Consider the following 22,457-nt stretch of genomic DNA (forward strand, 5'->3'; position numbering starts at 1 on the left):
TATTTTACTTTGTCTTTTATTTGTTTTATTGCCTGTTGTAATTTTATTGTTATTTTTCATTCATTTATTTACGATTGTGGGTAACTCGGTGCCCCTTTTTTCATTATGTACAGCACTTTGGTCGACTGCTGTCATTTTAAACGTGCTTCAGAAATAAAGGTTGAGTTGAATCACCCATTCAACCAGTCTGTCCATTCTCCTCTGACCTCTAACATCAAAGAGCCATTTTCGTCCACACAGCTGTCGCTCACTGGATATTTTCTCTTTTTCGGACCATTCTCTGTAAACCACAACAATGGTTATGTGTGAAAATCCCAGTACCAGCCCATCTGGCACCAAGAACCATGCCACATTCAATGTCATTTAAATCCCCTTTTTTCCTCCTATTCTGATGCTCGGTCAGAATGGGGTTCAAGTTGAACTTCGGCAAGTCGTGTTCAACACGTCTAGATGCTTGTGGTGCATTTGGGTTGCTGCCATGTGATCGTCTGATTAACTATTTGTGTTAACAAGCAGTTGAACAGGTGTACCTAATAACGTGGCCGGTGAGTGCAATAAACTGGTATTTAGATGTAGTCAGTGTCTTGTTGAACCATAGGTCTTGTGAATTGTTTACTGCTTTTATCCTGTTAGTTAATGACACAAACCTCTGTGGGTATGAATAGTCATACTGTCTGTTGCTGCTTTAGGTTTCTACTTTGGAAACAGTATTTTCAAAATAGTCTTGTCATTTGCTGTACCTGACCAAAAAAATTAAAAAAAAAATCAGCTTGGTTTTGATTGTTTGAAAGGACACTCTCCCACTTCATTTTTGAACACGTTTCTGGATATATAAGAACAACAACAAAAAACCTCTTGTATCAACGCTGTTCATTTTTTTTATGTATTTAGCTTGAGGCATCCAAAAAAGGACATGATCAAAACCTGTATATTTCTCATCTGCAGGTGAGTCTGTTGGCATTTTTGATTGTCAGCATACCTGTGGGCTTGATTGTAAATTACACATTTTCAGTGAACAACAGAATTGTTGCATTGTGTGTCCTAATGATACTCAATGCCAACAATAAAAGATGACATGTTTTCTGGCATTTTAATGTTGAAGCTCAATATATTGAATTAGCTATGTTACTGCAGCCATTTTCAGGAAGCCTCAAGCATAGTTTATCATTTTGTGTTATTAAAATCAACTTGCTGATATTTTGAAATGTTGTTGTCTTAGATAATCAAAAAATCAAATCAATTTTATTTATATAGTGCCAAATCACAACAAACAGTTGCCCCAAGGTGCTTTATATTGTAAGGCAAAAGCCAAACAATAATTACAGAAAAACCCCAACGGTCAAAACGACCCCCTATGAGCAAGCACTTGGCGACAGTGGGAAGGAAAAACTCCCTTTTAACAGGAAGAAACCTCCAGCAGAACCAGGCTCAGGGAGGGGCAGTCTTCTGCTGGGACTGGTTGGGGCTGAGTGGAGAGAATCAGGAAACAGCAGAGATCAATCACTAATGATTAAACGCAGAGTGGTGCATACAGAGCAAAAAGAGGTGAATAAAAAGAAACACTCAGTGCATTGTGGGAACCCCCCAGCAGTCTAAGTCTATAGCAGCATAACTAAGGGATGGTTCAGGGTCACCTGATCCAGCCCTAAATATAAGCTTTAGCAAAAAGGAAAGTTTTAAGCTTAATCTTAAAAGTAGAGAGGGTGTCTGTCTCCCTAATCCGAATTGGGAGCTGGTTCCACAGGAGAGGATCCTGAAAGCTGAAGGCTCTGCCTCCCATTCTACTCTTACAAACCCTAGGAACTACAAGTAAGCCTGCAGTCTGAGAGCGAAGCGCTCTATTGGGGTGATATGGTACTATGAGGTCCCTAAGGTAAGATGGGACCTGATTATTCAAAACCTTATAAGTAAGAAGAAGAATTTTAAATTCTATTCTGGAATTAACAGGGAGCCAATGAAGAGAAGCCAATATGGGTGAAATATGCTCTCTCCTTCTAGTCCCTGTCAGTACTTTAGCTGCAGCATTTTGAATTAACTGAATTCTTTTCAGGGAACTTTTAGGACAACCTGATAATAATGAATTACAATAGTCCAGCCTAGAGGAAATAAATGCATGAATTAGCTTTTCAGCATCACTCTGAGACAAGACCTTTCTAATTTTAGAGATATTGTGCAAATGCAAAAAAGCAGTCCTACATATTTGCTTAATATGTGCATTGAAGGACATATCCTGATCAAAAATAACTCCAAGATTTCTCACAGTATTACTGGAGGTCAGGGTAATGCCATCCAGAGTAAGGATCTGGTTAGACACCATGTTTCTAACATTTGTGGGGCCAAGTACAATAACTTCAGTTTTATCTGAATTTAAAAGCAGGAAGTTAGAGGTCATCCATGTCTTTATGTCTGAAAGACATTCCTGCAGTTTAACTAATTGGTGTGTCCCCTCTGGCTTCATGGATAGATAAAGCTGGGTATCATCTACGTAACAATGAAAATTTAAGCAATGCTTTCTAATAATACTGCCTAAGGGAAGCATGTATGAAGTGAATAAAATTGGTCCTAGCACAGAACCTTGTGGAACTCCATAATTAACCTTAGTCCGTGAAGAAGACTCCCCATTTACATGAACAAATTGTAATCTATTAGATAAATATGATTCAAACCACTGCAGCACAGTGCCTTTAATACCTATGGCATGCTCTAATCTTTGTAATAAAATTTTATGGTCAACAGTATCAAAAGCTGCACTGAGGTCTAACAGGACGAGCACAGATATGAGTCCACTGTCTGAGGCCATAAGATCATTTGTAACCTTCACTAATGCTGTTTCTGTACTATGATGAATTCTGAAACCTGACTGAAACTCTTCAAATAGACCATTCCTCTGCAGATGATCAGTTAACTGTTTTACAACTACCCTTTCAAGAATTTTTGAGAGAAAAGGAAGTTTGGAGATTAGCCTATAATTAGCTAAGATAGCTGGGTCAAGTGATGGCTTTTTAAGTAATGGTTTAATTACTGCCACCTTAAAAGCCTGTGGTACATAGCCAACTAATAAAAATAGATTGATCATATTTAAGATCGAGGCATTAATTAATGGTAGGGCTTTCTTGAGCAGCCTGGTAGGAATGGGGTCTAATAGACATGTTGATGGTTTGGAGGAAATGACTAATGAAAATAACTCAGAACAATCGGAGAGAAAGAGTCTAACCAAATACCAGCATTACTGAAAGCAGCCGAACATAAACATATGTCTTTGGGATGACTATGAATATTTTTTTCTCTAATAGTTAAAATTTTATTTGCAAAGAAAGTCATGAAGTCATTACTAGTTAAAGTTAAAGGAATACTCGGCTCAATAGAGCTCTGACTCTTTGTCAGCCTGGCTACAGTGCTGAAAAGAAACCTGGGGTTGTTCTTATTTTCTTCAATTAGTGATGAATAGTAAGATGTCCTAGCTTTACGGAGGGCTTTTTTTATAGAGCAACAGACTCTTTTTCCAGGCTAAATGAAGATCTTCTAAATTAGTGAGACGCCATTTCCTCTCCAGCTTACGGGTTATCTGCTTTAAGCTGCGAGTTTGTGGGTTATACCACGGAGTCAGGCACTTCTGATTTCAGGCTCTCTTTTTCAGAGGAGCTACAGCATCCAAAGTTGTGCTCAATGATGATGTAAAGCTATTGACGACATAATCTATCTCACAGAGTTTAGGTAGCTACTCTGCACTGTGTTGGTATATGGCATTGAAGAACATAACAAAGAAGGAATCATATCCTTAAACCTAGTTACAGCACTTTCAGAAAGACTTCTACTGTAATTAAACTTATTCCTCACTGCTGGATAGTCCATTAAAGTAAATGTAAATGTTATTAAGAAATGATCAGACAAAAAGGGGTTTTCAGGGAATACTGTTAAGTCTTCCATTTCTATGCCATATGTCAGAATAAGATCTAAAGTGTGGTTAAAGTGGTGGGTGGGTTCATTTACATTTTGAGCGAAGCCAACTGAGTCTCATAATAGATCAAATGCAGTGTTGAGGCTGTCATTCTCAGCTTCTATGTGGATGTTAAAATCACCCACTATAATTATCTTATCTGAGCTAAGCACTAAGTCAGACAAAAGGTCTGAAAAATCACAAAGAAACTCACAGTAACGACCAGGTGGACGATAGATAATAACAAAACTGGTTTTTGAGACTTCCAATTTGGATGGACAAGACTAAGAGTCAAGCTTTCAAATGAATTAAAGCTCTGTCTGGGTCTTTGATTAATTAATAAGCTGGAGTGGAAGATTGCTGCTAATCCTCCTCCTCGACCCGTGCTTCGAGCATTCTGACAGTGTGACTCAGAAGTGTTGACTCATTTAAACTAACATATTCATCCTGCTGTAACCAGGTTTCTGTAAGGCAGAATAAATCAATATGTTGATCAATTATTATATCATTTACTAACAGGGACTTAGAAGAGAGAGACCTAATATTTAATAAACCACATTTAACTGTTTTAGTCTGTGGTGCAGTTGAAGGTGCTATATTATTTTTTTCTTTTTGAATTTTTATGCTTAAATAGATTTTTACTAGTTATTGGTGGTCTGGGAGCAGGCACCGTCTCTACGGGGATGGGGTATTGGGGGGATGGCAGGGGGAGAGAAGCTGCAGAGAGGTGTGTAAGACTACAACTCTGCTTCCTAGTCCCAACCCTGGATAGTCACAGTTTGGAGGGTTTAATAAAATTGGCCAGATTTCTAGAGATGAGAGCTGCTCCATCCAAAGTGGGATGGATGACGTCTCTCCTAACAAGATCAGGTTTTCCCCAGAAGCTTTGCCAATTATCTATGAAGCCCACCTCATTTTTTGGACACCACTCAGACAGCCAGCAATACAAGGAGAACATGCGGCTAAACATGTCACTCCCGGTCCGATTGGGGAGGGGCCCAGAGAAAACTACATTGTCCGACATTGTTATCATTGTAAGATAGTGTTATTTAAAAAAAAATGTTTTAAGCCTCGTGTTTTTGGTGCTCTACACAGTGTTTCTCCTGTAGGAGATGCATTCAGGTACTGCAGTGAAGAATGGGTAAATTAGAACTTCAAAGTCAACTCTGTTGTATTTTGTGAAGTTGAACACAGAGGTAGATGTGATATCCAATTTGGAGACTTAAAAAATGTTCCCTTCTTTAGCCTGCTACTAAATACTAATAGTGTTCATATTTAGAGTGGTTAGTGTGCTTGCCTCCCAAACAGTAGGTGTCCTGTTTAGTGACATCTCTGCCATATTTTCCGTGAACATTTGAAATTGCATCAGAAAGTTGCACCAGTGTATAACTTGTGCCAAATCTACATGCAGTGTATACTGGATCCTTTTTGGAAATTATCAGCCAAAAGAAACTGATGCTACTGTTTAGAGTACAGTGTTGTTTTTGAGACGCATACATTTGTAAATTAAGAATTGGTGTTTCAGTAATGCTGTCAGATTCCAGTCTGTATTGCTTTTCCTTCAGTAAGCTGATATTTGCTATCTTTAAGACCGTTCAGAAGGACAGAACGTGGAGCGGGATAGACAAGATATTTTGTCAGGGAGAGACCTTTCATCCTCTAAGATAGAGTGGCAAGATTGATGGCTATCATACTTTTAATTGGGCCTCATTTGTTTGCCAGCCGGATGTTGAAGACAGGAATTTGCCCGCTGGCACTGAGACTCCTCTACATCCCCACTGCTATCTAGTTATCAGCCACCAACAATCAAAGTCTCATTCACTCCTTGCAGGCATGCTTCTGCTGCCACGTCCCTTCACCTCCTCATCTGCTTCTCTCGCTTTCTTTCAGTAGTCTGGTGTTCTCCGGTGTACTACATGTACTGCATTTTTTCTATCTTTTCTCCTGTTTTTGTTTCCATGCCACCCTCTTGTTTTCCTCAGTTGTTTGATCCCTCCCTTGTGATCTCTTTTTAAGTCAGCAAGAGGATTCCTTATGTTGTGTTCCATTTAGTGCACCGCCAGCTTCACATTAGTCTGTATACACACTGAACACACAATCATTGAATGCCACAGTAGCTCAGTTATGACATCAATGGATGCCCATGTTTCTTGGTTACACGTCCAGAAGAATCCATTAATAGGTTTCATTAAAGACGGATTGAAAACACGAGTGTGTTGCTGCGCCACGCTGTTTTCAGGATTGTGGAAATCCACGGAAATGAAAATTGAAATTCCGACTCACTCCCTTGTAAAGACAAGAGGCTTAGTTATATTTGTCACTGAGGAAAAGTTTACTGACCTGGACGTCACAAATGTTACTGTCATCTTGGTGGACTCACTGGATTCCCTAATTGTAGTACTTGAGAAGCCGAGTGAGAAGTCAGAGTGTCGTGGGTTTGAGTTTATCCTGACTGAGAGCCAGGCTTTCAGTGACGTCCTGGACTCAGCCATCGGCAGCGTATCTGTATGCAGTGAAAGTGTCAAATTCGAAGCGTCATACACGTATCCCAGCAGTGACATTCACATCTGAGTCCTCCTTTTCTGAGATCAGGAGACACCTGAGAGGAGTTTATGTACTCATGAGTTCCCTCAACAGAGGTGTTTTGTGATGCACATACCTTTGCAGGAGAATGAAGGTTCAACATTTTGCGTCCTGGTGCTTCCTCTGTTTATGTAGTTTTGAGATTTGGATGCTAAAAGTGACATAAGACAACAACAACTGGATAGCTTTCGTGCTAGGATTCTGTGGAAGATCCTTGTGTACCTCTGGAATAACTTGATGCCAAACAAGGGGTTATTTAGGGAGGGGTCGATGCAGCTTACCACTCACTTTGTGAGGGAACATCAACTACACCATTATGACCATGTGGCATTAGCAAGGTTCTCTGTTCCTGATCCAGCACACAGGTGCATCAGTACGGAAGAGAGAAGCAAGTGGAAAAGGCCAAGGGGCCCCCACATTTTGCCTGGCTGTTGCAGATGGTAATCAGTAATCCTCTGTGCTGTCATCCATAGTTTACAATAAGATGCAAAATACTTATTTTTTGTCAAACCGTGCTCAGACCCATCGCCTAAATGAGGCAGGCTGTAATTTAAGCCTGGTGATTATTAACAAAATGTTGCTCACTGCCTGCACTTTAATATGGTGTTCAGTTTCACACATATCCCTGGGTGTTGCGACCCATGAACAGCTGCTTTAGATCAGAGCCCTCTGCATGGCTGTGAACTCTCCCCGTAGTCTGACACACACCTGCTAAACGACGGAGACCACAAAGGCTGTGATTGGTCACTTTTACATTTTCACTCCTTCCTCTCCCGTCATATTTTAATAGTTTTTGCAGTGCGCACGGTGATTACATTTTGACCATGGATCAAATATGTTTGGCAGAAAAGTCCTCAAATATGACCAACTTTACAAAACTGAGTCAGAAAAAGACACTCAAATGACCCGCAATTCATAGAGGAAAATTACGCATACCATTGGTTTGGAGGTTGATGATTGTATAAAGGGGTGGAGCTCATTCCTTGTTGAGGGACAAATTGATCCAGAAAAACCCACTGTTCCCACCAACATGACGGAGAACTTTGAAAGGTACCACTCCGCAGTGGACTTAGGAAAAACAGTGACTTGACCAAATCTAATCCTCTTAATGCACATAATGTCCGGTGCTTATTTAAGGCAGCCATTTATTTTTTTGACGAAGTTTTGACCTGGCCGTTAAATGAGGCAGGCCCTATTCAAGGTCAGGCATTTAATCAAGGCAGTGCGGTAAGATCTTTATTTGGGTGGGGTTTGGAGAGGATGGATTGAGGTGAATCCTTACGTTGTGTGCAAGTGTGTGTGAAAACATTTCTCAAAACAGATGAAAATTTAAAACAAAGTTACAAAGGACTGATATCAGGAACCACCTCCCATCCTCAGTGCTTTGATGAGGGTCAGTATGGGAAAAGACATAATATAGACACTTTCACAGTGATGCTGGCAAAAGGAAATGAAAATTGTGTTTACGAGTGTGTCACAGTGCGGTGTGCTGATGTGAGAAAGATTCTACAGCCTTCTCCTTCCTGTGTGCTATATTTTATCCTAATTTATCCTGTGCCGTTGTGCACATCTACAACAAACGCTGCATGAAATAGTCAGTCGCAATTAACATGTCATTGTTGATGTAACAGCAGGATGATGAGGGGGAATCTGTGTGTTTTAATAGCAGTGGATACCAAAAAAAAAGTTTGTGCATGTGTGGACCTTGAATGCTGAGTGAGCCCTCCTTTATCATGCTGCCCTCTGATGGCTGTAACCATTCCTCACAGCTGATGATCAAGTTCTGCTGGTTGACATTTCTTGCAGGGTGTGAGATACACTAGACGTCATTATTAGGATGTGTAAAATGTTTGTCTCCAGCAGACATACATTTCATTATGTGCTCACTATTACTGTGGTTACACTTTTGTCAGCCTGATTCTTTCTATATCACCTTAACAACTTCTAATCAGTTTCCTGTGTTGTAGACTTAACACAGGTTTTTGTTTTCCATATTGCTGGATGTAGAGTTTGCATTGGTAACGTCTGAGATTACTGTGGTTTGAAACATTTGGAACCACTTCTTGATTTCCATTCCTAATGACCTTTGAACACAGGGGTTTTGTTTTGGTGACATTTTGATCATTTAAGATATTTTACAAGTGAAACAAGTTTATAATATGTGAATTGAAAGTGGAAGCTTAATTTGTTCCAACTTGTAACTTAAAGGAATGCTTTGCAATTTCTATTATGAAAATATTTAATATGAATTAATTAAATGAGCGTGTGTTAGTGACCTCACTTGTCTAGAGCTGCAACAACTAATTAATTGCAAACAGCTATTCTATTAATAACATTTGTGATTAATCTTTGTCTTTTTTAATAAACATTTGTGATTAATCTTTGACTTTTTTTTTCAAAATTATCAAAATTCTGAACTAGCATGTTGCCTGTGGGGATCCACACGCTCTAGATTGGGTAGTGTTTATAAAATAGGTATCTGACATTTTTCAAGGGTGGTAATAAATTATGCAAAGTTTCTGTAATGATTTGGAATGGCATGTGAGTCTAGAATGTAATTATGAATGTCCATTGTTCACTGTTGTTAGCTAATCCTTAATTTCTCCAAAAATATTTTTCCTATCAGCGTTCTGTTTTGGCACTGTTCATCCTTGACCCAAATTCTTAAGCATACCAAACAGCAAATGTCAGCTCTCCCTAGTGTGTCCCTTGTCAAAGTCATACACATGCACACATGTATACACATACACAGAGGCCACTTGGCTTTTAATATATACAGTTGTGCTCAAGAGTTTACATACCCTGGCAGAATTTCTGTTTTTTTGCCCAATGATAACACAAGAACCTTTTTCTCACTCATCGTTAGTGGTTGGGTGAAGCCATTTATTGTCAGACAACTGTGTTTACTCTTTTCAAATCATAATGACAACAGAAACTACCCAAATGACCCTGATCAAACATTTACATACCCCTGTTCATAATACAGTCAGGATTCTTGCCAGCACAGGTGAGCTTAGAGGAGCCCTATGCTGTTATTTGGATCCCCTATGCTGTGATTTGGGGCCCCTATGCTGTGATTTAATCCAGCATCAGGTGCTTCTCAGTATTGTTTTTGTTTTTTTTTTTTTTTTTTTTTTTTTTAAGGACATGTCACACGTATTTACGTCCCAATTAGCAACACTAGTGACCCTCAAATGCAGGAAATAGTGTTTCGAAGAGTTAGAAATTTCTAAATTTTCTCGGGGTGATGCTCCTGGACCCTCCTATAATACTCGAGCCTGCAGCACTGGTCACGTGTCTATGCCCTGCTAAATTCCCCCCTATGCTGTGAAACCCTGACTGTGTATTGCCCCCTTTAACATCAATGACAGCTTGGAGTGTTGTGGTAGTTGTGGACGAGGCTCTCTGATGGTAAAGTTGCCACGGAATATGTCCTGGACTTTATTTACATCAATTACAAATAAATACAAACAGTATGGCACTCTATGGTAAAATCTGTATGGAGTAGACAGTTCTCAAAGCACTGACTAACTGTGTAAGGAGAAGAGTGAGGAAAGCCACCAAGACACCCCAGAAGACATTATAGGCTTATGTGGCTGTGATTGGAAAAATTGTGCAGAGTGCAAGTTTTGCATTTTACATCACCACTTTTAGCCTGATAGTGGAGTAGAGCGGAGAAGGATTTTCTTTCACCAAAACAGATCAGATCCAGGCTTGCATCTCAGATGTACCTTCTGGCAGTTTGTAGCTAAACTTTCAGGTCTTCTTTTTAAGAAAATCCTCCTCTATACCACATTGTCATGAAGCTGTTTAACTGGTATAACTTCAGGGTTGACAATGGATTTTCTAAAATCTAAAATAAAATTTGTGACAGTTGTTACTAGAGAGGTCTCTCCACCAGTCAACATTTACTTATGAACATCACAACAGTTCTACACACTTCTAAATATTTGGGGGTTTTATACTGCAAAATGTAATGATGTTATTTGTATGTTTTTAGCCACTGAAATACTCTCTGCTCTTTTTAAGTGCAGCAAATTACTGAATTATTGGCTGTAAATCCCACTACTACTTATTTTCAAAGACAAAACACTTCATCCTACTCAGTCAAATATGCTTTTGTAAATGACATGCAAAAAAGGGATTATATTAATAAACTGTATACCTCTGTCCCCAGCATTACACCAAAGACGCTGATGGACTTTGTACCAAGCTAATTAAACCCAAGCTGATGGAGGGAACAGTGGCAGCACAAGACGAGTTCTCCAGGAGTAAGGACACACACCAAGCTCATTACAACACTCTGCAAGGGACATGTGCACCCGCGCAACACATCGTCTTTGTTCTGTGTATATACTGTCTCATAAGCTCCCAAAGAAAGACCACAGTGATTACGTCTCCTACAATACTCTATTGTCCTTATCCTAATACCATTAATCAGCAGAGAGTAATTAATCTTTCTGTGTCTGGGGACAGTCAAGGTCGAGCCTGAGTTTTCTTTTGCATCCCTTCTTTTCACTTCTGTTGAGCCACGTGACCGGTCTCAAAAATATGCTCAACCTTCCTGAGGCGGCTTTGAAAGCTGTGTTTTCTTTAACAGATTATGCCATTTATCAAAACCACAAATTATTATCAGGTATATCTCACATTTTTAAATATTTGCCAAAAACACATTAATTGCTCCATCTAGATTCTGGTAAAAATAAATAAATAAATTTTGCACTCGCAAGCACAACTGGGAGTTTTATACATGCCTCGGCTGTAGCCAACGGTCGTGTGGTGAAAATTCACTCTTTGACTGAAATGACTCGACAGAACAAAAAATATTCTTCAGAAAGATAGTTGCACAGAAAAAGAACCAAACGTAGAGTACATATATTGTCCCCATTTATTTTCCAATATTTGTAACACTTGTGGGCACTAAGAAAAAAATTTTTCTAGCCACGATTGTGCTGTTTCCATGGTGGTGCAACACTTGCAGCGATGAACCTGCAGTGTGCATGCTAGTGCACGTACAGAATCTGTGCTGACTTTAGCCTTTAACTATCCATCCATCCATTTCCTTCTGCTTTATCCGGAGTCGGTTCGCGGGGGCAGCAGCTCAAGCAAAGCCACCCAGACCTCCCGATCCACACACACCTCCCCCAGCTCCTCCGGGGGAACCCCAAGGCGTTCCCAAGCCAGCCGAGAGATGTAGTCCCTCCAGCGTGTCCTGGGTCTTCCCCGGGGCCTCCTCCCAATGGGACATGCCCGGAACACCTCTCCAGCGAGGCGTCCAGAGGGCATCCGGAAAAGATGCCCGAGCCACCTCAACTGACTCCTTTCGACGTGGAGGAGCAGCGGCTCGACTCCGAGCTCCTCCCGAGTGACCGAGCTCCTCACCCTATCTCTAAGGGAGCGCCCAGCCACCCTGCGGAGGAAACTCATCTCGGCCGTTTGTACTCGCGATATCGTTCTTTCGGTCATGAGCCAAATCTCATGACCATAGGTGAGGATTAGAACGTAGATCGATCGGTAAATCGAGAGCTTTGCCCCCCTACTCAGCTCTCGGTCCGATACAGTGACCGCATCACTGCAGATGCTGCATCGATCTGTCTATCGATCTCACGCTCCATCCGTCCCTCACTCGTGAACAAGACCCCGAGATACTTAAACTCCTCCACTTGAGGCAAGGACACTCCACCGACCTGAAGAGGGCAAAGCACCTTTTTCCGGTCGAGAACCATGGCCTCGGATTTGGAGGCGCTGATCTTCATCCTGGACGCTTCACACTCGGCTGCAAACCACCCCAGTGCACGCTGAAGGTCCTGATTTGACGAGGCACACAGAACCACATTGTCCGCAAACAGCAGAGACGAGATTGTGTGGTTCCCAAACCAGACCCCCTCTACACCCTGGCTGCGCCTAGAAATTCTGTCCATAAAAATAATGAACAGAACCGGTGACAAAGGGCAGCCCTGGCGGAGGCCAACGTGCACTGGAAACAGGTTTGACTTACTACCGGCAATGCGAACCAAGCTCCTGCTGCGGTCGTACAGGGACCGGATAGCCCTTAGCAAAGGACCCTCCCGGAGCACTCCCCACTCCCCATGGGGAGTGCCTTTAACTATGAAATTAAAAAACATGACTTGTTAATTCACTTGTTTTTAATGTTTCGTCACCAAATCATGTGGAGTGTTTAGAGTCAGTTGTTGACTTAGAGTATCGTTTAACACAGTTTATGTAGATTCCAGAATATTTGAAACTCATTGAATGTATTTTTACTGGAAAATACATTCAATGAAATTTTGTATTTTTTGCTGTGTAAAATTTGTCAGTTTTCTCAGTTGTGTACTAATCTTGATTAGCTTGAAGAACTGTGTGCTGACATTTTTTGAGAATAGTATTGCCATCCTAATCTATTCCTGGTTTTTCCCAATACATAGTGTTATAAGATCCAAAAGTCACTCCTGAATTGAATTTGATGAAATGTACTTGTGAAATTTTCCGTAATTTACATACTGCACAGAGCTACATTTTCAGTGGTTTCTAACTTAGAATGACACTGTCTCGGCTGGGGTGGCATTGGCTACAGTGTTTCCTTATTTATAGTTACAGAAGGACGGGTCAGTTATTGATTTTATAGTTTGAGCTCTGAGATTAAGTGTCATTTTTCCTTTCTTGGCAGGCGGCTGGGCATTGAACAGGAAGGAGCTGAAGCTGATCCAGACCATTGGCAAAGGCGAGTTTGGAGGTGAGTCCTTGGCATCGCTACAGTGCAGCATTAACACTTTAATTAAAGGATAAGTTCAGTTTTAAGCCTCAGGCAGTTAAGCCTCTGAGTGCTCTACTCGCTTTTGATGATTCCTTTTTTTAACCAAGAGATCCTTTTTTGAAAAAAAATTCTTAAGAAGTTTTTCAACATGGAATCCATCTCCTAGCTTCCTCTGTACACTCCAGTCTTTTAAAATCATTGGCATGTTCATGGTGCAAAACATCTGAAGAAATACAACCAGCTTGTGTGATTAATAGAAGTTGAGTAGTTCCTGTGTTAATGTCAAATGATTGCAGCCAGTATAGGCAGCCGTGGGCACAGCTAACCAAAAAGTTAGCTTCGAATAATAATATGTTTTCTCTTTGTACAAATGACAGAGTTGACATTAATGTAGTTATTCTATCCAGATTAATTTGATTTATAACTCAAAACCATAAGTCAAACCTGCTTTCCTTTTCAAGACGGCTGCCTCACGGCTGGACTTGTATAATGACTTTTGTTTTTCTTTTTTTTGTGGCAGCCTGGTAGTCAGGACCCTTCCACTCGGGTAGAGTTGAGCTCAACTCCTCTCAGCTGCTTGACTCCTGCAAAATACGCAGTAGACTGGAACCAACATGTATGATTTTGGGGGGGTTAGGGTTTACAAATGTATTTCACCCTTATTAACTATGCAAAAAAAAAAACGCTAGTTGACTAAATTAGCGGAAGCTAATTGGTCCGCTGATGGTTTTTGAAATTAGCTGAAAAGCTAATCTGCTAACAAAAAAGTTAGCTTCACTAATTAGTGGTTAGCAGATTAGCAGAACTCTGCCTTCAGATGAGTATAGGTAATCATAAAATGCACAAACACATTAAAAGTGTATGGCCTTTGGATTTTGGGAGATTTAAGACAAAAAAAAAAACATTCTTTGGCAGCACTATAATTTTATTAGCCTTTAAATAGGGGACTCTTAATATGACATTACCAATGTGATCACTATTCACATGGTCTCAAAAAATTGTATAAATGGTTCCCCTGACGGGGAAAAATTCAAAAGAGCATATAGCTTTGACCATGCATTCTATGATGGCAACCATGGTGACATCATAGATCATGTGAGGGCTTCCCCCAACTTGTGGGAGGAATGCAGGGAAGCACATGGCAACAACCAGTCAAAGTAGAGATGCGGTGATGTTGGCTGGCTGCACTCTCGAACAAAATAATCCAACATGGCACTAAACCCTCCAAAACATCTTATTCCTGCATAAATCTAATATTTTTTGTAAAGGTTAGCAAGAAATACACACTTACAAATCTAAAAATGTTGTTTTTGAAATCAAATGACACCTCTGAAGGGATTTACAAGACAACTTGCGGTTAGCAGTGTGGACGCCCCAAGTACGTGCATCACGTGAGGTCAAAGCTCCATTATTTTAAAGCCGCATGCATGCACACATGCGCTTCCTCCTGCAGATGCTGTTAAAAAGAATATAAAGTATTTGTTATGGAATTCCTCCCAGGTTAATATGTTCTCTTCATTAAAATGAGTTGTAATTTTACAGCACCTTTCAAAAATAAACCAATATAATGCTTGGATTTCAGTCAAAACCAAATTTATTTGTTAATAGGTACATGACACAATTCTTGTTCATGAAACAGGGTTTCATAGCTTTACTGCTCGTACCGTTTTGATACAGCCTAGTAAACCAGACCCTTAATTCGTTTTGTGAAAGGGTTTTTTTTACCCCTCCTATTCATGGCCATTTCTTCTCATCTGAAAAAAAAATGGCGGGGCAAACACAACATAATGGGCGGGCTTTTGGCGAAGACTCATTGAGGATTTTTGTTGCATGCTGTGTTGAGGTTGAGGTTCTGTTATTTAACGTGGGTAACCAACGAAAGTCTCAACGAAGGACTTATTTCCAGAAGGGCCGACTGCACGTGTCTGTCACTCCTCCCCAGCACTGTTGTTAAGCGTGCCAGTTGGGAGCGTGGGTGCAATCAGGAAGCGAGCCTGAATTGCTGGTGTCCCAGTCCAACGTGCAAGCTGCTTTTGTAACTAAGGTTCTTAATATAAAAAAGATGAATTTGCCCTGTATGAAAATGTTGCACATTACGATTGTACTTACATTACTTGGTCTTTGTTCTTGTCAGATGTCATGGTGGGGGACTACAGGGGGACCAAGGTGGCAGTCAAGTGTATCAAAAACGATGCCACAGCACAGGCTTTCATCGCCGAGGCCTCTGTCATGACGTACGCTACATCACTCTTCAACTTCTCAACTCTGCTTCAGCTTTCATATACCTCTTCATATACTTTCATATACCTTTTTACAAGTGTGTCTTCTTTCAAAACATGTCCCGAGAGGCCTCCATACACTGTTCGGCTGCAGAGTCCACAGACTCGAACAGGAATTATGATGCTCCATCATCATAATTCTTGTTCGAGTCTGAGGGGCTGCAAGAACAGCCATAAACATTTTTTGATGTTTTTTGGGGGTGCATCTCTCTCTCTCTCTCTCTCTCTCTCTCACTTCATGTGTGCAGTTGTTGACAGTGAGCATTTCTTATGATTATTAGTTATGATTTTTGTTTTTGCAGGCAGCTGAGGCACAATAACCTGGTGCAGCTGCTCGGTGTAATTGTTGAAGAGAGAGGAAATCTCTTCATCGTCACAGAGTACATGGCAAAGGTTGGTTCATTTTTAAAAATCCTTTGGAATCATATTACATCATCATGACTGGGGATGTAAAAAGAAAAGTCAGCTTTCTCTGAGTAACGGGAAAATCTAAATATCTGATTTTATAGAACAACTTGTTTTAGTTTTGTAAAGAAACTATGGGAAATGTGTTAGCAGACTGATGCTCTTAATTGGAGGATCTGACCAAATGGTGTTTTGGTATTAAAAATGTGTTATTGTGACCTGTGTGACAGGGCAGCCTTGTGGACTACCTACGCTCTCGAGGGCGGACCGTGTTGGGTGGAGACTGCTTGCTCAAATTCTCCCTGTGAGTTGTCTTCATACCTGTTTGTCTCCTGACAGGAAACGTTTCAGCAGAACATCTTAGGGTTTAACCCTCAGAGCCCGAATAACACTCTCCTGCATCCTTGTCAACTTTTTGTCATATTTCTATTAATAGATGATATCGCCACACAGTGTTCGAGAGAAATATGTCTCACACATTCAGAAAGCTGAGATTGTTCTGCAAATTTTGATCTGCAACACAAGGGCATTCTACTAAAGAAAGTACCTTAAAAAGGAAATTTTTTAACATTTGATAAAATTGAGAAATATCCTTCAAGCTTCGAGCTAAGTTTGGCTCCTTAGATGTCAGAATTTTACTTGAGTTTCGGTAGAACAGTCTGTCCATGTTAAAGAATGATTTATTTCTAGTCTGCCGGCTTGCAGACTTTGATCATGTTAATGGATACTTAGGGTGATTTAGTCCCCATTCATTTTTAATGCAAGATTCATTTACTCAAGACTGTTGTTCCACATCATTTTAGATAAGTGCAGCACTTAAATAAGCACAAACAGTCTGTTCAGCAGGCAGTCAGTGTAAAGAACATGCCTGAGGATAACCCACAGAATAACATAGGAGTGCAAGAGGACGGCCTTTAACTTGGAACGTATAGCAAGGAGGTGTTGTGCAGTGGAGACAACAATGCAGGAAGAAGTATTTATAGATTGTAAAAATTTGCTCCAGTTTACCCAATCAAAAAAAGTTATTGCACCTTTTTGAAGATTGTGAGCTGTCTTGAGTCAGTCTTTCCTTTCCACCCTGGGCTGTTACCAGATTGTGATGGTCTGGTCTCCGTTTCTGATATGTTCTTGTGCTGCAGTGATGTGTGTGAAGCCATGGAGTACCTGGAGGCCAACAACTTTGTGCACAGAGATCTGGCAGCTCGTAATGTGCTAGTGTCTGACGACAACATTGCCAAGGTCAGTGACTTCGGCCTCACTAAGGAGGCCTCCTCCGATCAGGACACTGCCAAACTGCCCGTCAAATGGACCTCCCCAGAGGCACTAAGAGAGAAGGTTAGTGAAGATAAAGGAATAAAACACCTTTATTGTAGTGTTTAAATTATCTCTGAGTTCATGTGAGCAGTTTAAGGCCTCGTCTGTTTGGTAGGTCCCGTTTAATTCCACTTGCAAGTCTAAAATATTTGGTTACTGTGATGAGAGCTTTTGCTCTGTTGGCTCCCTGAAATGTCCCATAATATATATTTTATTTATATATTCTCCCCGAATGACAGAGGTTTTCCACTAAGTCGGATGTCTGGAGTTATGGAATCCTACTTTGGGAGATCTACTCCTTTGGGCGTGTGCCTTACCCTAGAATTGTAAGTGTCTGAAACCTCTTTCCGTATATATATTTTTCACCAGAAGGTGGCAGGCTTTATTGCTGGGATAAATCTGATTTATATACAGTTTGTTTATATTATGTGAGAACTGAAACAAACCTGATTATTATTGGGGGGTTTTTGTTGTTGTTGTTGTTTGTTTGTTTTGTGGGGGGGGATTAGTATTTTGGTCAGAGGTTTACATACACACTTATAGCAGCATTAGGCTGTCAATCGTTTGTGTTCTGAGAAACGTTTTTTGCTGCAAATATGGTGCACAAGCTGTCATTTTAGGTTTATTGAAATCAACACAGGCTCAAATTATACATACAGCTCACCTAATATTTAGTTTAATGTCCCTTTGCAAGTTCCACTTTGGAGCCACCAACATGCTTCTGGCAGAATTCTGGTTGGATATTTGATCACTTATCTTGCGAGAATTGGTGGGGTTCAGTTTTGGGGTGTTTAATGCTAGCTGTGTTTATTTATTTCTCGTTGAGGCAATGATGTGTGTTTGGAGTGGTGCTGCATCTAACTGTCATTTTCTTGATTAGTTGTTTGGTCCATAACATTTTAGAAAATGTTGACAAACGACAATCACTTTTTACAAAGTCCAGGATGATGCCATCAGATGTCTAATTTTGTCCATAACTTAAAGATGTTTAGTTTATTTTAAGCAGAAATAACTCTAAACCAGTGCTTCTTAATCCTGGTCCTAGGGGCCCACGCACTGCACATTTTCCAGTTGAATTAATCAGAGCAGGTCAACAACTGACTGAGCTGTTCTGCTGTGATTAGTTCATGGACAACTGGAAAATGTGCAGGGCTTTGGGTCCCAAGAACCAGTATTAGGAAACAAACACTACTGTAAACGATTAATTGATTATCAAAATGGTTGACATTCAATTAGGGATGGGTATTGATAAGATTTTATCGATAACAATGCCATTATCGATTCCCTTATCGAGACCTCTTGTGAAATTTCTGTGTACTAAAAGTAGGCTTTACAGGTTTTCTATGTCAGCAACATTTTATTGAGTCTTAAAGTAAATAAATATGAAATTGGTCATTGGATCCAAGATCTCTGGACATAAATAAACTCTATATGATGGATCCTTGATCTCTGGACATAAATAGAAATAAACAAAATCTGTAGTTTTTGTCAAGAGCATTTCTTTTCAGACATTCTGTCATGTCACTCCATACCTCTGAGCTGAACTCAGCCAGCTGCTGCACGTCAGCGCAGGACGTCTCATTTTGGGAGGAAAAAAAAAAGCTTTGCTCTATTTCGGATTATTTTGTATTACAAGGTTTGGAAAGAGGTGTCATTTGATTTAAATGGCGATTCACTTTGAAGTTGTTCATTCCGACTGGACTCTATCTTTCTAACTTGATTCGGCAGAGAGCTGTGCAGAGTTTGGAGCTGTGCGAAGGGAGGATGATTCTGGTTTCTTTCTCCTAACAACACAGGAGTCCCAGTTAGTGACTTTAATCTGCACAAAAGTGACTCACGATTAAAATATTTTAATGGCTTTGAGAGGGATTAAGAAGCAGACTTGCCGCAAAGATGCAACAAAGCAATGGGTCAGAACACTGCTTTATTGCTTCAGGCTTCAAAGCAGAGCTGCCCTTCAGACGCAGTTGATTACAGACCCACTGCAGGGTGTGCAGTCAGTGTAGAGAAATGATCATTTTCCCGACAAACACCCTCAAAAACAACGGTTACTCTGAAGGACCGATAAGGGAATCGTTAAGCAAAAAGGCTATTGATGTCATTTAGATCAAATCATTTCTTAACGATTCTCAAAAAGAACTGGTTCTGGATACCCAACCCTACATTTAATGGAATAATCAATAAAAGAATCATTACTGCAACTCTAGTTTGGGTTTATTATGCCCAGTTGTGTCCAAGTTGTAACCATGTAGCTGATAGTTTGATGTTCTGCAGAATTCTGAGGTAGATGTTCTTCATTATTCATCTACTTTGTGCAATGCACCGCTTCAACTGGCAGAAAAACACACCCACAACATGATGCAACCACCATCGTGCTTAACAATTGGTACAATGTTAAGTCCTCTGGTCATTGTGGCCAAACAACTCACACCACAGACCCACAGACATTTTGGGTTCTTTCTTTGACAGCAGCTTCTCAGTCCATGGTGATTATAAAATTAACAAGCGTGTAGAGTGTGACGCTGGTGTTCCATCAACTCAGGGGTGGTCCTGGAGGTGGGCCGACCGGGCAGCCGCCCGGGGCAGCATTGCGGGGGGGCGGCACGATCGTGCGGAAAAAAAAAAACGGTAAAAAAAAAAACGGGGTGGTGGTTGTCCTGACGGGGGGTTCGTGGTTACATTACACAGAACGGCGCCCCATCCCCCCCGTCCCAAGGTGGGAAGCGCGCAACTGGCACCTGTGCAGTGTTAACAGAGAGGAACTACGCAGCTTTCACAGGGCGCACAAACACCTTTTGTTATCGTTTTTTGTCGCCTGTTTGCGGCTCGGAGGTGCGCAATACGCGCGCCATGCAGAGGTTTGGTGTCGGTAAAGTGAGATAAAAGAGAAGGAAGAGAGAAAAGGGGCGCAGCGTGATGCTCCGTGGCACGAGAAGGGACGAACGGACGCATCAAGAGGAGCGTGGATCCGGTGGGATGACCAATGAAGAGATGCCAACCGGGAGAGGAGCGCGGCATGCTCCATCTGAGCGCTCCTTGAACCTTCACTCACTCACTCACTCACTCACACACTTTGGAGACACAAAAGCTTTTTTTCCGCTTGTGTGCTTTTGCTTCCGTTTGTACTATGATCAAGGTGAAATGACAGTGAAAGTGTGTGTTTAGGTGTGTGTTCATGGTGTTTAGGTGTATAGTATTTGTTCATTGGGGGTTCGGTATGGACGGGTGGGTGTGCGTGTTTGGGGGTGGATTCGTCGGGCCAATAGTGGGCTGGTCCAGAGGAAAAATGCCAGGGCCGAAATTTGTTCCCAGTCCGACCCTGAGGTGGATTCAGTTTAATTCGGGTGGTGCTGTAGTGCAGTTGTGCTTTCTTAAATACCTGTACTGTACATAGTTGTAATGTGAAGTCACTGAGTCTTTTGTTTTTTTATGTTCAAAAAACTTTATTGAAGTAATTATTATTTATCTTTGTGTTTGTTATTGCAGTAGTCGTTGTTTGTTTTGTTTTTGAAAATACACTGTGTGCACAATTATTAGGCAAGTTGTATTTTTGAGGATTAATTTTATTATTGTACAACTGCAGTGCTCTTGGTCAGTCCAAAATGTTAACAAAACCTCAAGCCTGAACATTTAAGTAGTAAAAGTGAAGTTTTGGCTTTTTTAAGAGAATATCTGTATATGCACCATTATCAGGCAACTAAATGACAAACGAAGATTTTTCCATCTCACTTGTTTATTTTCACCTGTTAAAGTGAGAATAATAAAAAACTCAAAATTTACAAACAAACATCTGAAATTTCAAAAAAAAAAAAAAGAGAAAAAACCCTCAGTGACCAATATAGCCACCGTTCTGTTCAATAATAGTCACAAGCCTTCCTTTCATGGAGTCTGTCAGTTTCTTGATCTGGTCCGAATCAACTTTTTGTGCAGCCGCAACCACAGCCTTCCAGACACTGTTCAGAGAGGTGTACTGTTTACCTTCACTGTAAATTTCCTTCTTCAGAAGGGCCCAAAAGTTCTCAATCGGGTTTAAGTCGGGTGGCATACTGTAGTTGGACCCTTTCGGGTTGAAAATGGGCTCAAAATCAACTCTGACCTACTGCCAATTTATAGAAGCAGTGGTGCAGAAGAAAGTCTGCATCTTTCAAGAAGACTTTCATTTTCATGCAAGACAACGCTCCATCACATGCATCAAAGTACACCACTGCATGACTGGCCAGTAAAGGCCTTAAAGATGAAAAAATTATGACATGGCCCCCTTCTTCACCCGGTGCACGGGTGAATGGTGCTCATAGAGATATTCTCTTAAAAAAGCCAAAACTTCACTTTTACTACTTAAATGTTCAGGCTTGAGGTTTTAACATTTTGGACTGACCAAGAGCACTGCAGTTGTACAATAATAAAATTAATGCTCAAAAATACAACTTGCCTAATAATTGTACATGCAGTGTAGCTATTGTGAGTTAATTTGTGGGATTGTGGGTGTTCTGGATGACATTAGTGTTTTCATGGGTGGTGGGGCGGAGGTGATGGCCACGTTAGTGTGCGCGCGGGGGGGGGCGTGGCACGCACGCAGGGGGTTTTGCCCGGGGAGTAAATCACACTAGGACCGTCACTGCATCAACTTTATGGCGGGTCTGTGCCTTGGTGGTTCTTGACCATCTAAACCAATTTCTTTTCAGCTGAGGGTGACAGCTTGGGTCTTATTTCAGACCTTAGAAAAGTGGCTGCACCAACAACTTGTACATGCATGCAGTTATTTGAACAGATGGTCTTGGAACCTGCAGAAATGGCTCCAAGAGACATTCCTGATGTGTAAATCTGTGATCATCTTTCACAAACTTGCACTTGTTCCTTGGAATTTTGTATCATACTTTGAGTTTATCGATCCAGTAAGTGCTGTCAAAAAGCCTGGTGTCACCGACCGAATGGTCCCCCCAAAAAATCGGTCCACCCTGCTTTCACTGCGCATGCCGTGGTTCACCAATTATCACATAGTTTCTGCTTCAAACTGCACTCCATTCATCATCTGTCTCAGCGACAGATATCTGAAGCTTGTGTACAACAATCATTTCCACATAAATTCAGCATTATTTCATCCGAAAAGTCAGATGAAGTGATCAAAGCACCGCGGCTACACAAGCTGCTAGCTGATACGTTCACTGCGTGTCAGTCATTTCAAAGC

The 22,457-nt window shown here is 40.9% G+C and overlaps 1 protein-coding gene and 1 long non-coding RNA gene across 4 annotated transcripts in view; one reads left to right on the plus strand and one right to left on the minus strand.

The window, feature by feature from the left end:
* Positions 1 to 22,457, plus strand: part of LOC117523955 (tyrosine-protein kinase CSK) — a 163,365-nt gene that overhangs the window by 135,836 nt on the left and 5,072 nt on the right. For all 3 annotated transcript variants that reach the window (XM_034185635.1, XM_034185624.1, XM_034185642.1), the window contains 7 exons: positions 10,698 to 10,791; positions 13,188 to 13,253; positions 15,409 to 15,508; positions 15,856 to 15,946; positions 16,189 to 16,262; positions 17,098 to 17,293; positions 17,512 to 17,598. In XM_034185635.1, coding sequence (XP_034041526.1) covers positions 10,698 to 10,791; positions 13,188 to 13,253; positions 15,409 to 15,508; positions 15,856 to 15,946; positions 16,189 to 16,262; positions 17,098 to 17,293; positions 17,512 to 17,598 — 708 coding nt within the window. The remainder of the gene's footprint in view (positions 1 to 10,697; positions 10,792 to 13,187; positions 13,254 to 15,408; positions 15,509 to 15,855; positions 15,947 to 16,188; positions 16,263 to 17,097; positions 17,294 to 17,511; positions 17,599 to 22,457) is intronic.
* Positions 13,377 to 22,114, minus strand: LOC117523972. Its single transcript, XR_004564660.1, has 3 exons — positions 21,898 to 22,114; positions 20,039 to 20,042; positions 13,377 to 13,386 (listed from the first exon to the last, which is right to left on the minus strand). It is a non-coding gene; the product is annotated as an uncharacterized LOC117523972 (long non-coding RNA).

The sequence above is a fragment of the Thalassophryne amazonica genome, chromosome 2, assembly GCF_902500255.1.
Source record: "Thalassophryne amazonica chromosome 2, fThaAma1.1, whole genome shotgun sequence".
NCBI classification, from domain to species: Eukaryota; Metazoa; Chordata; class Actinopteri; order Batrachoidiformes; family Batrachoididae; genus Thalassophryne; species Thalassophryne amazonica.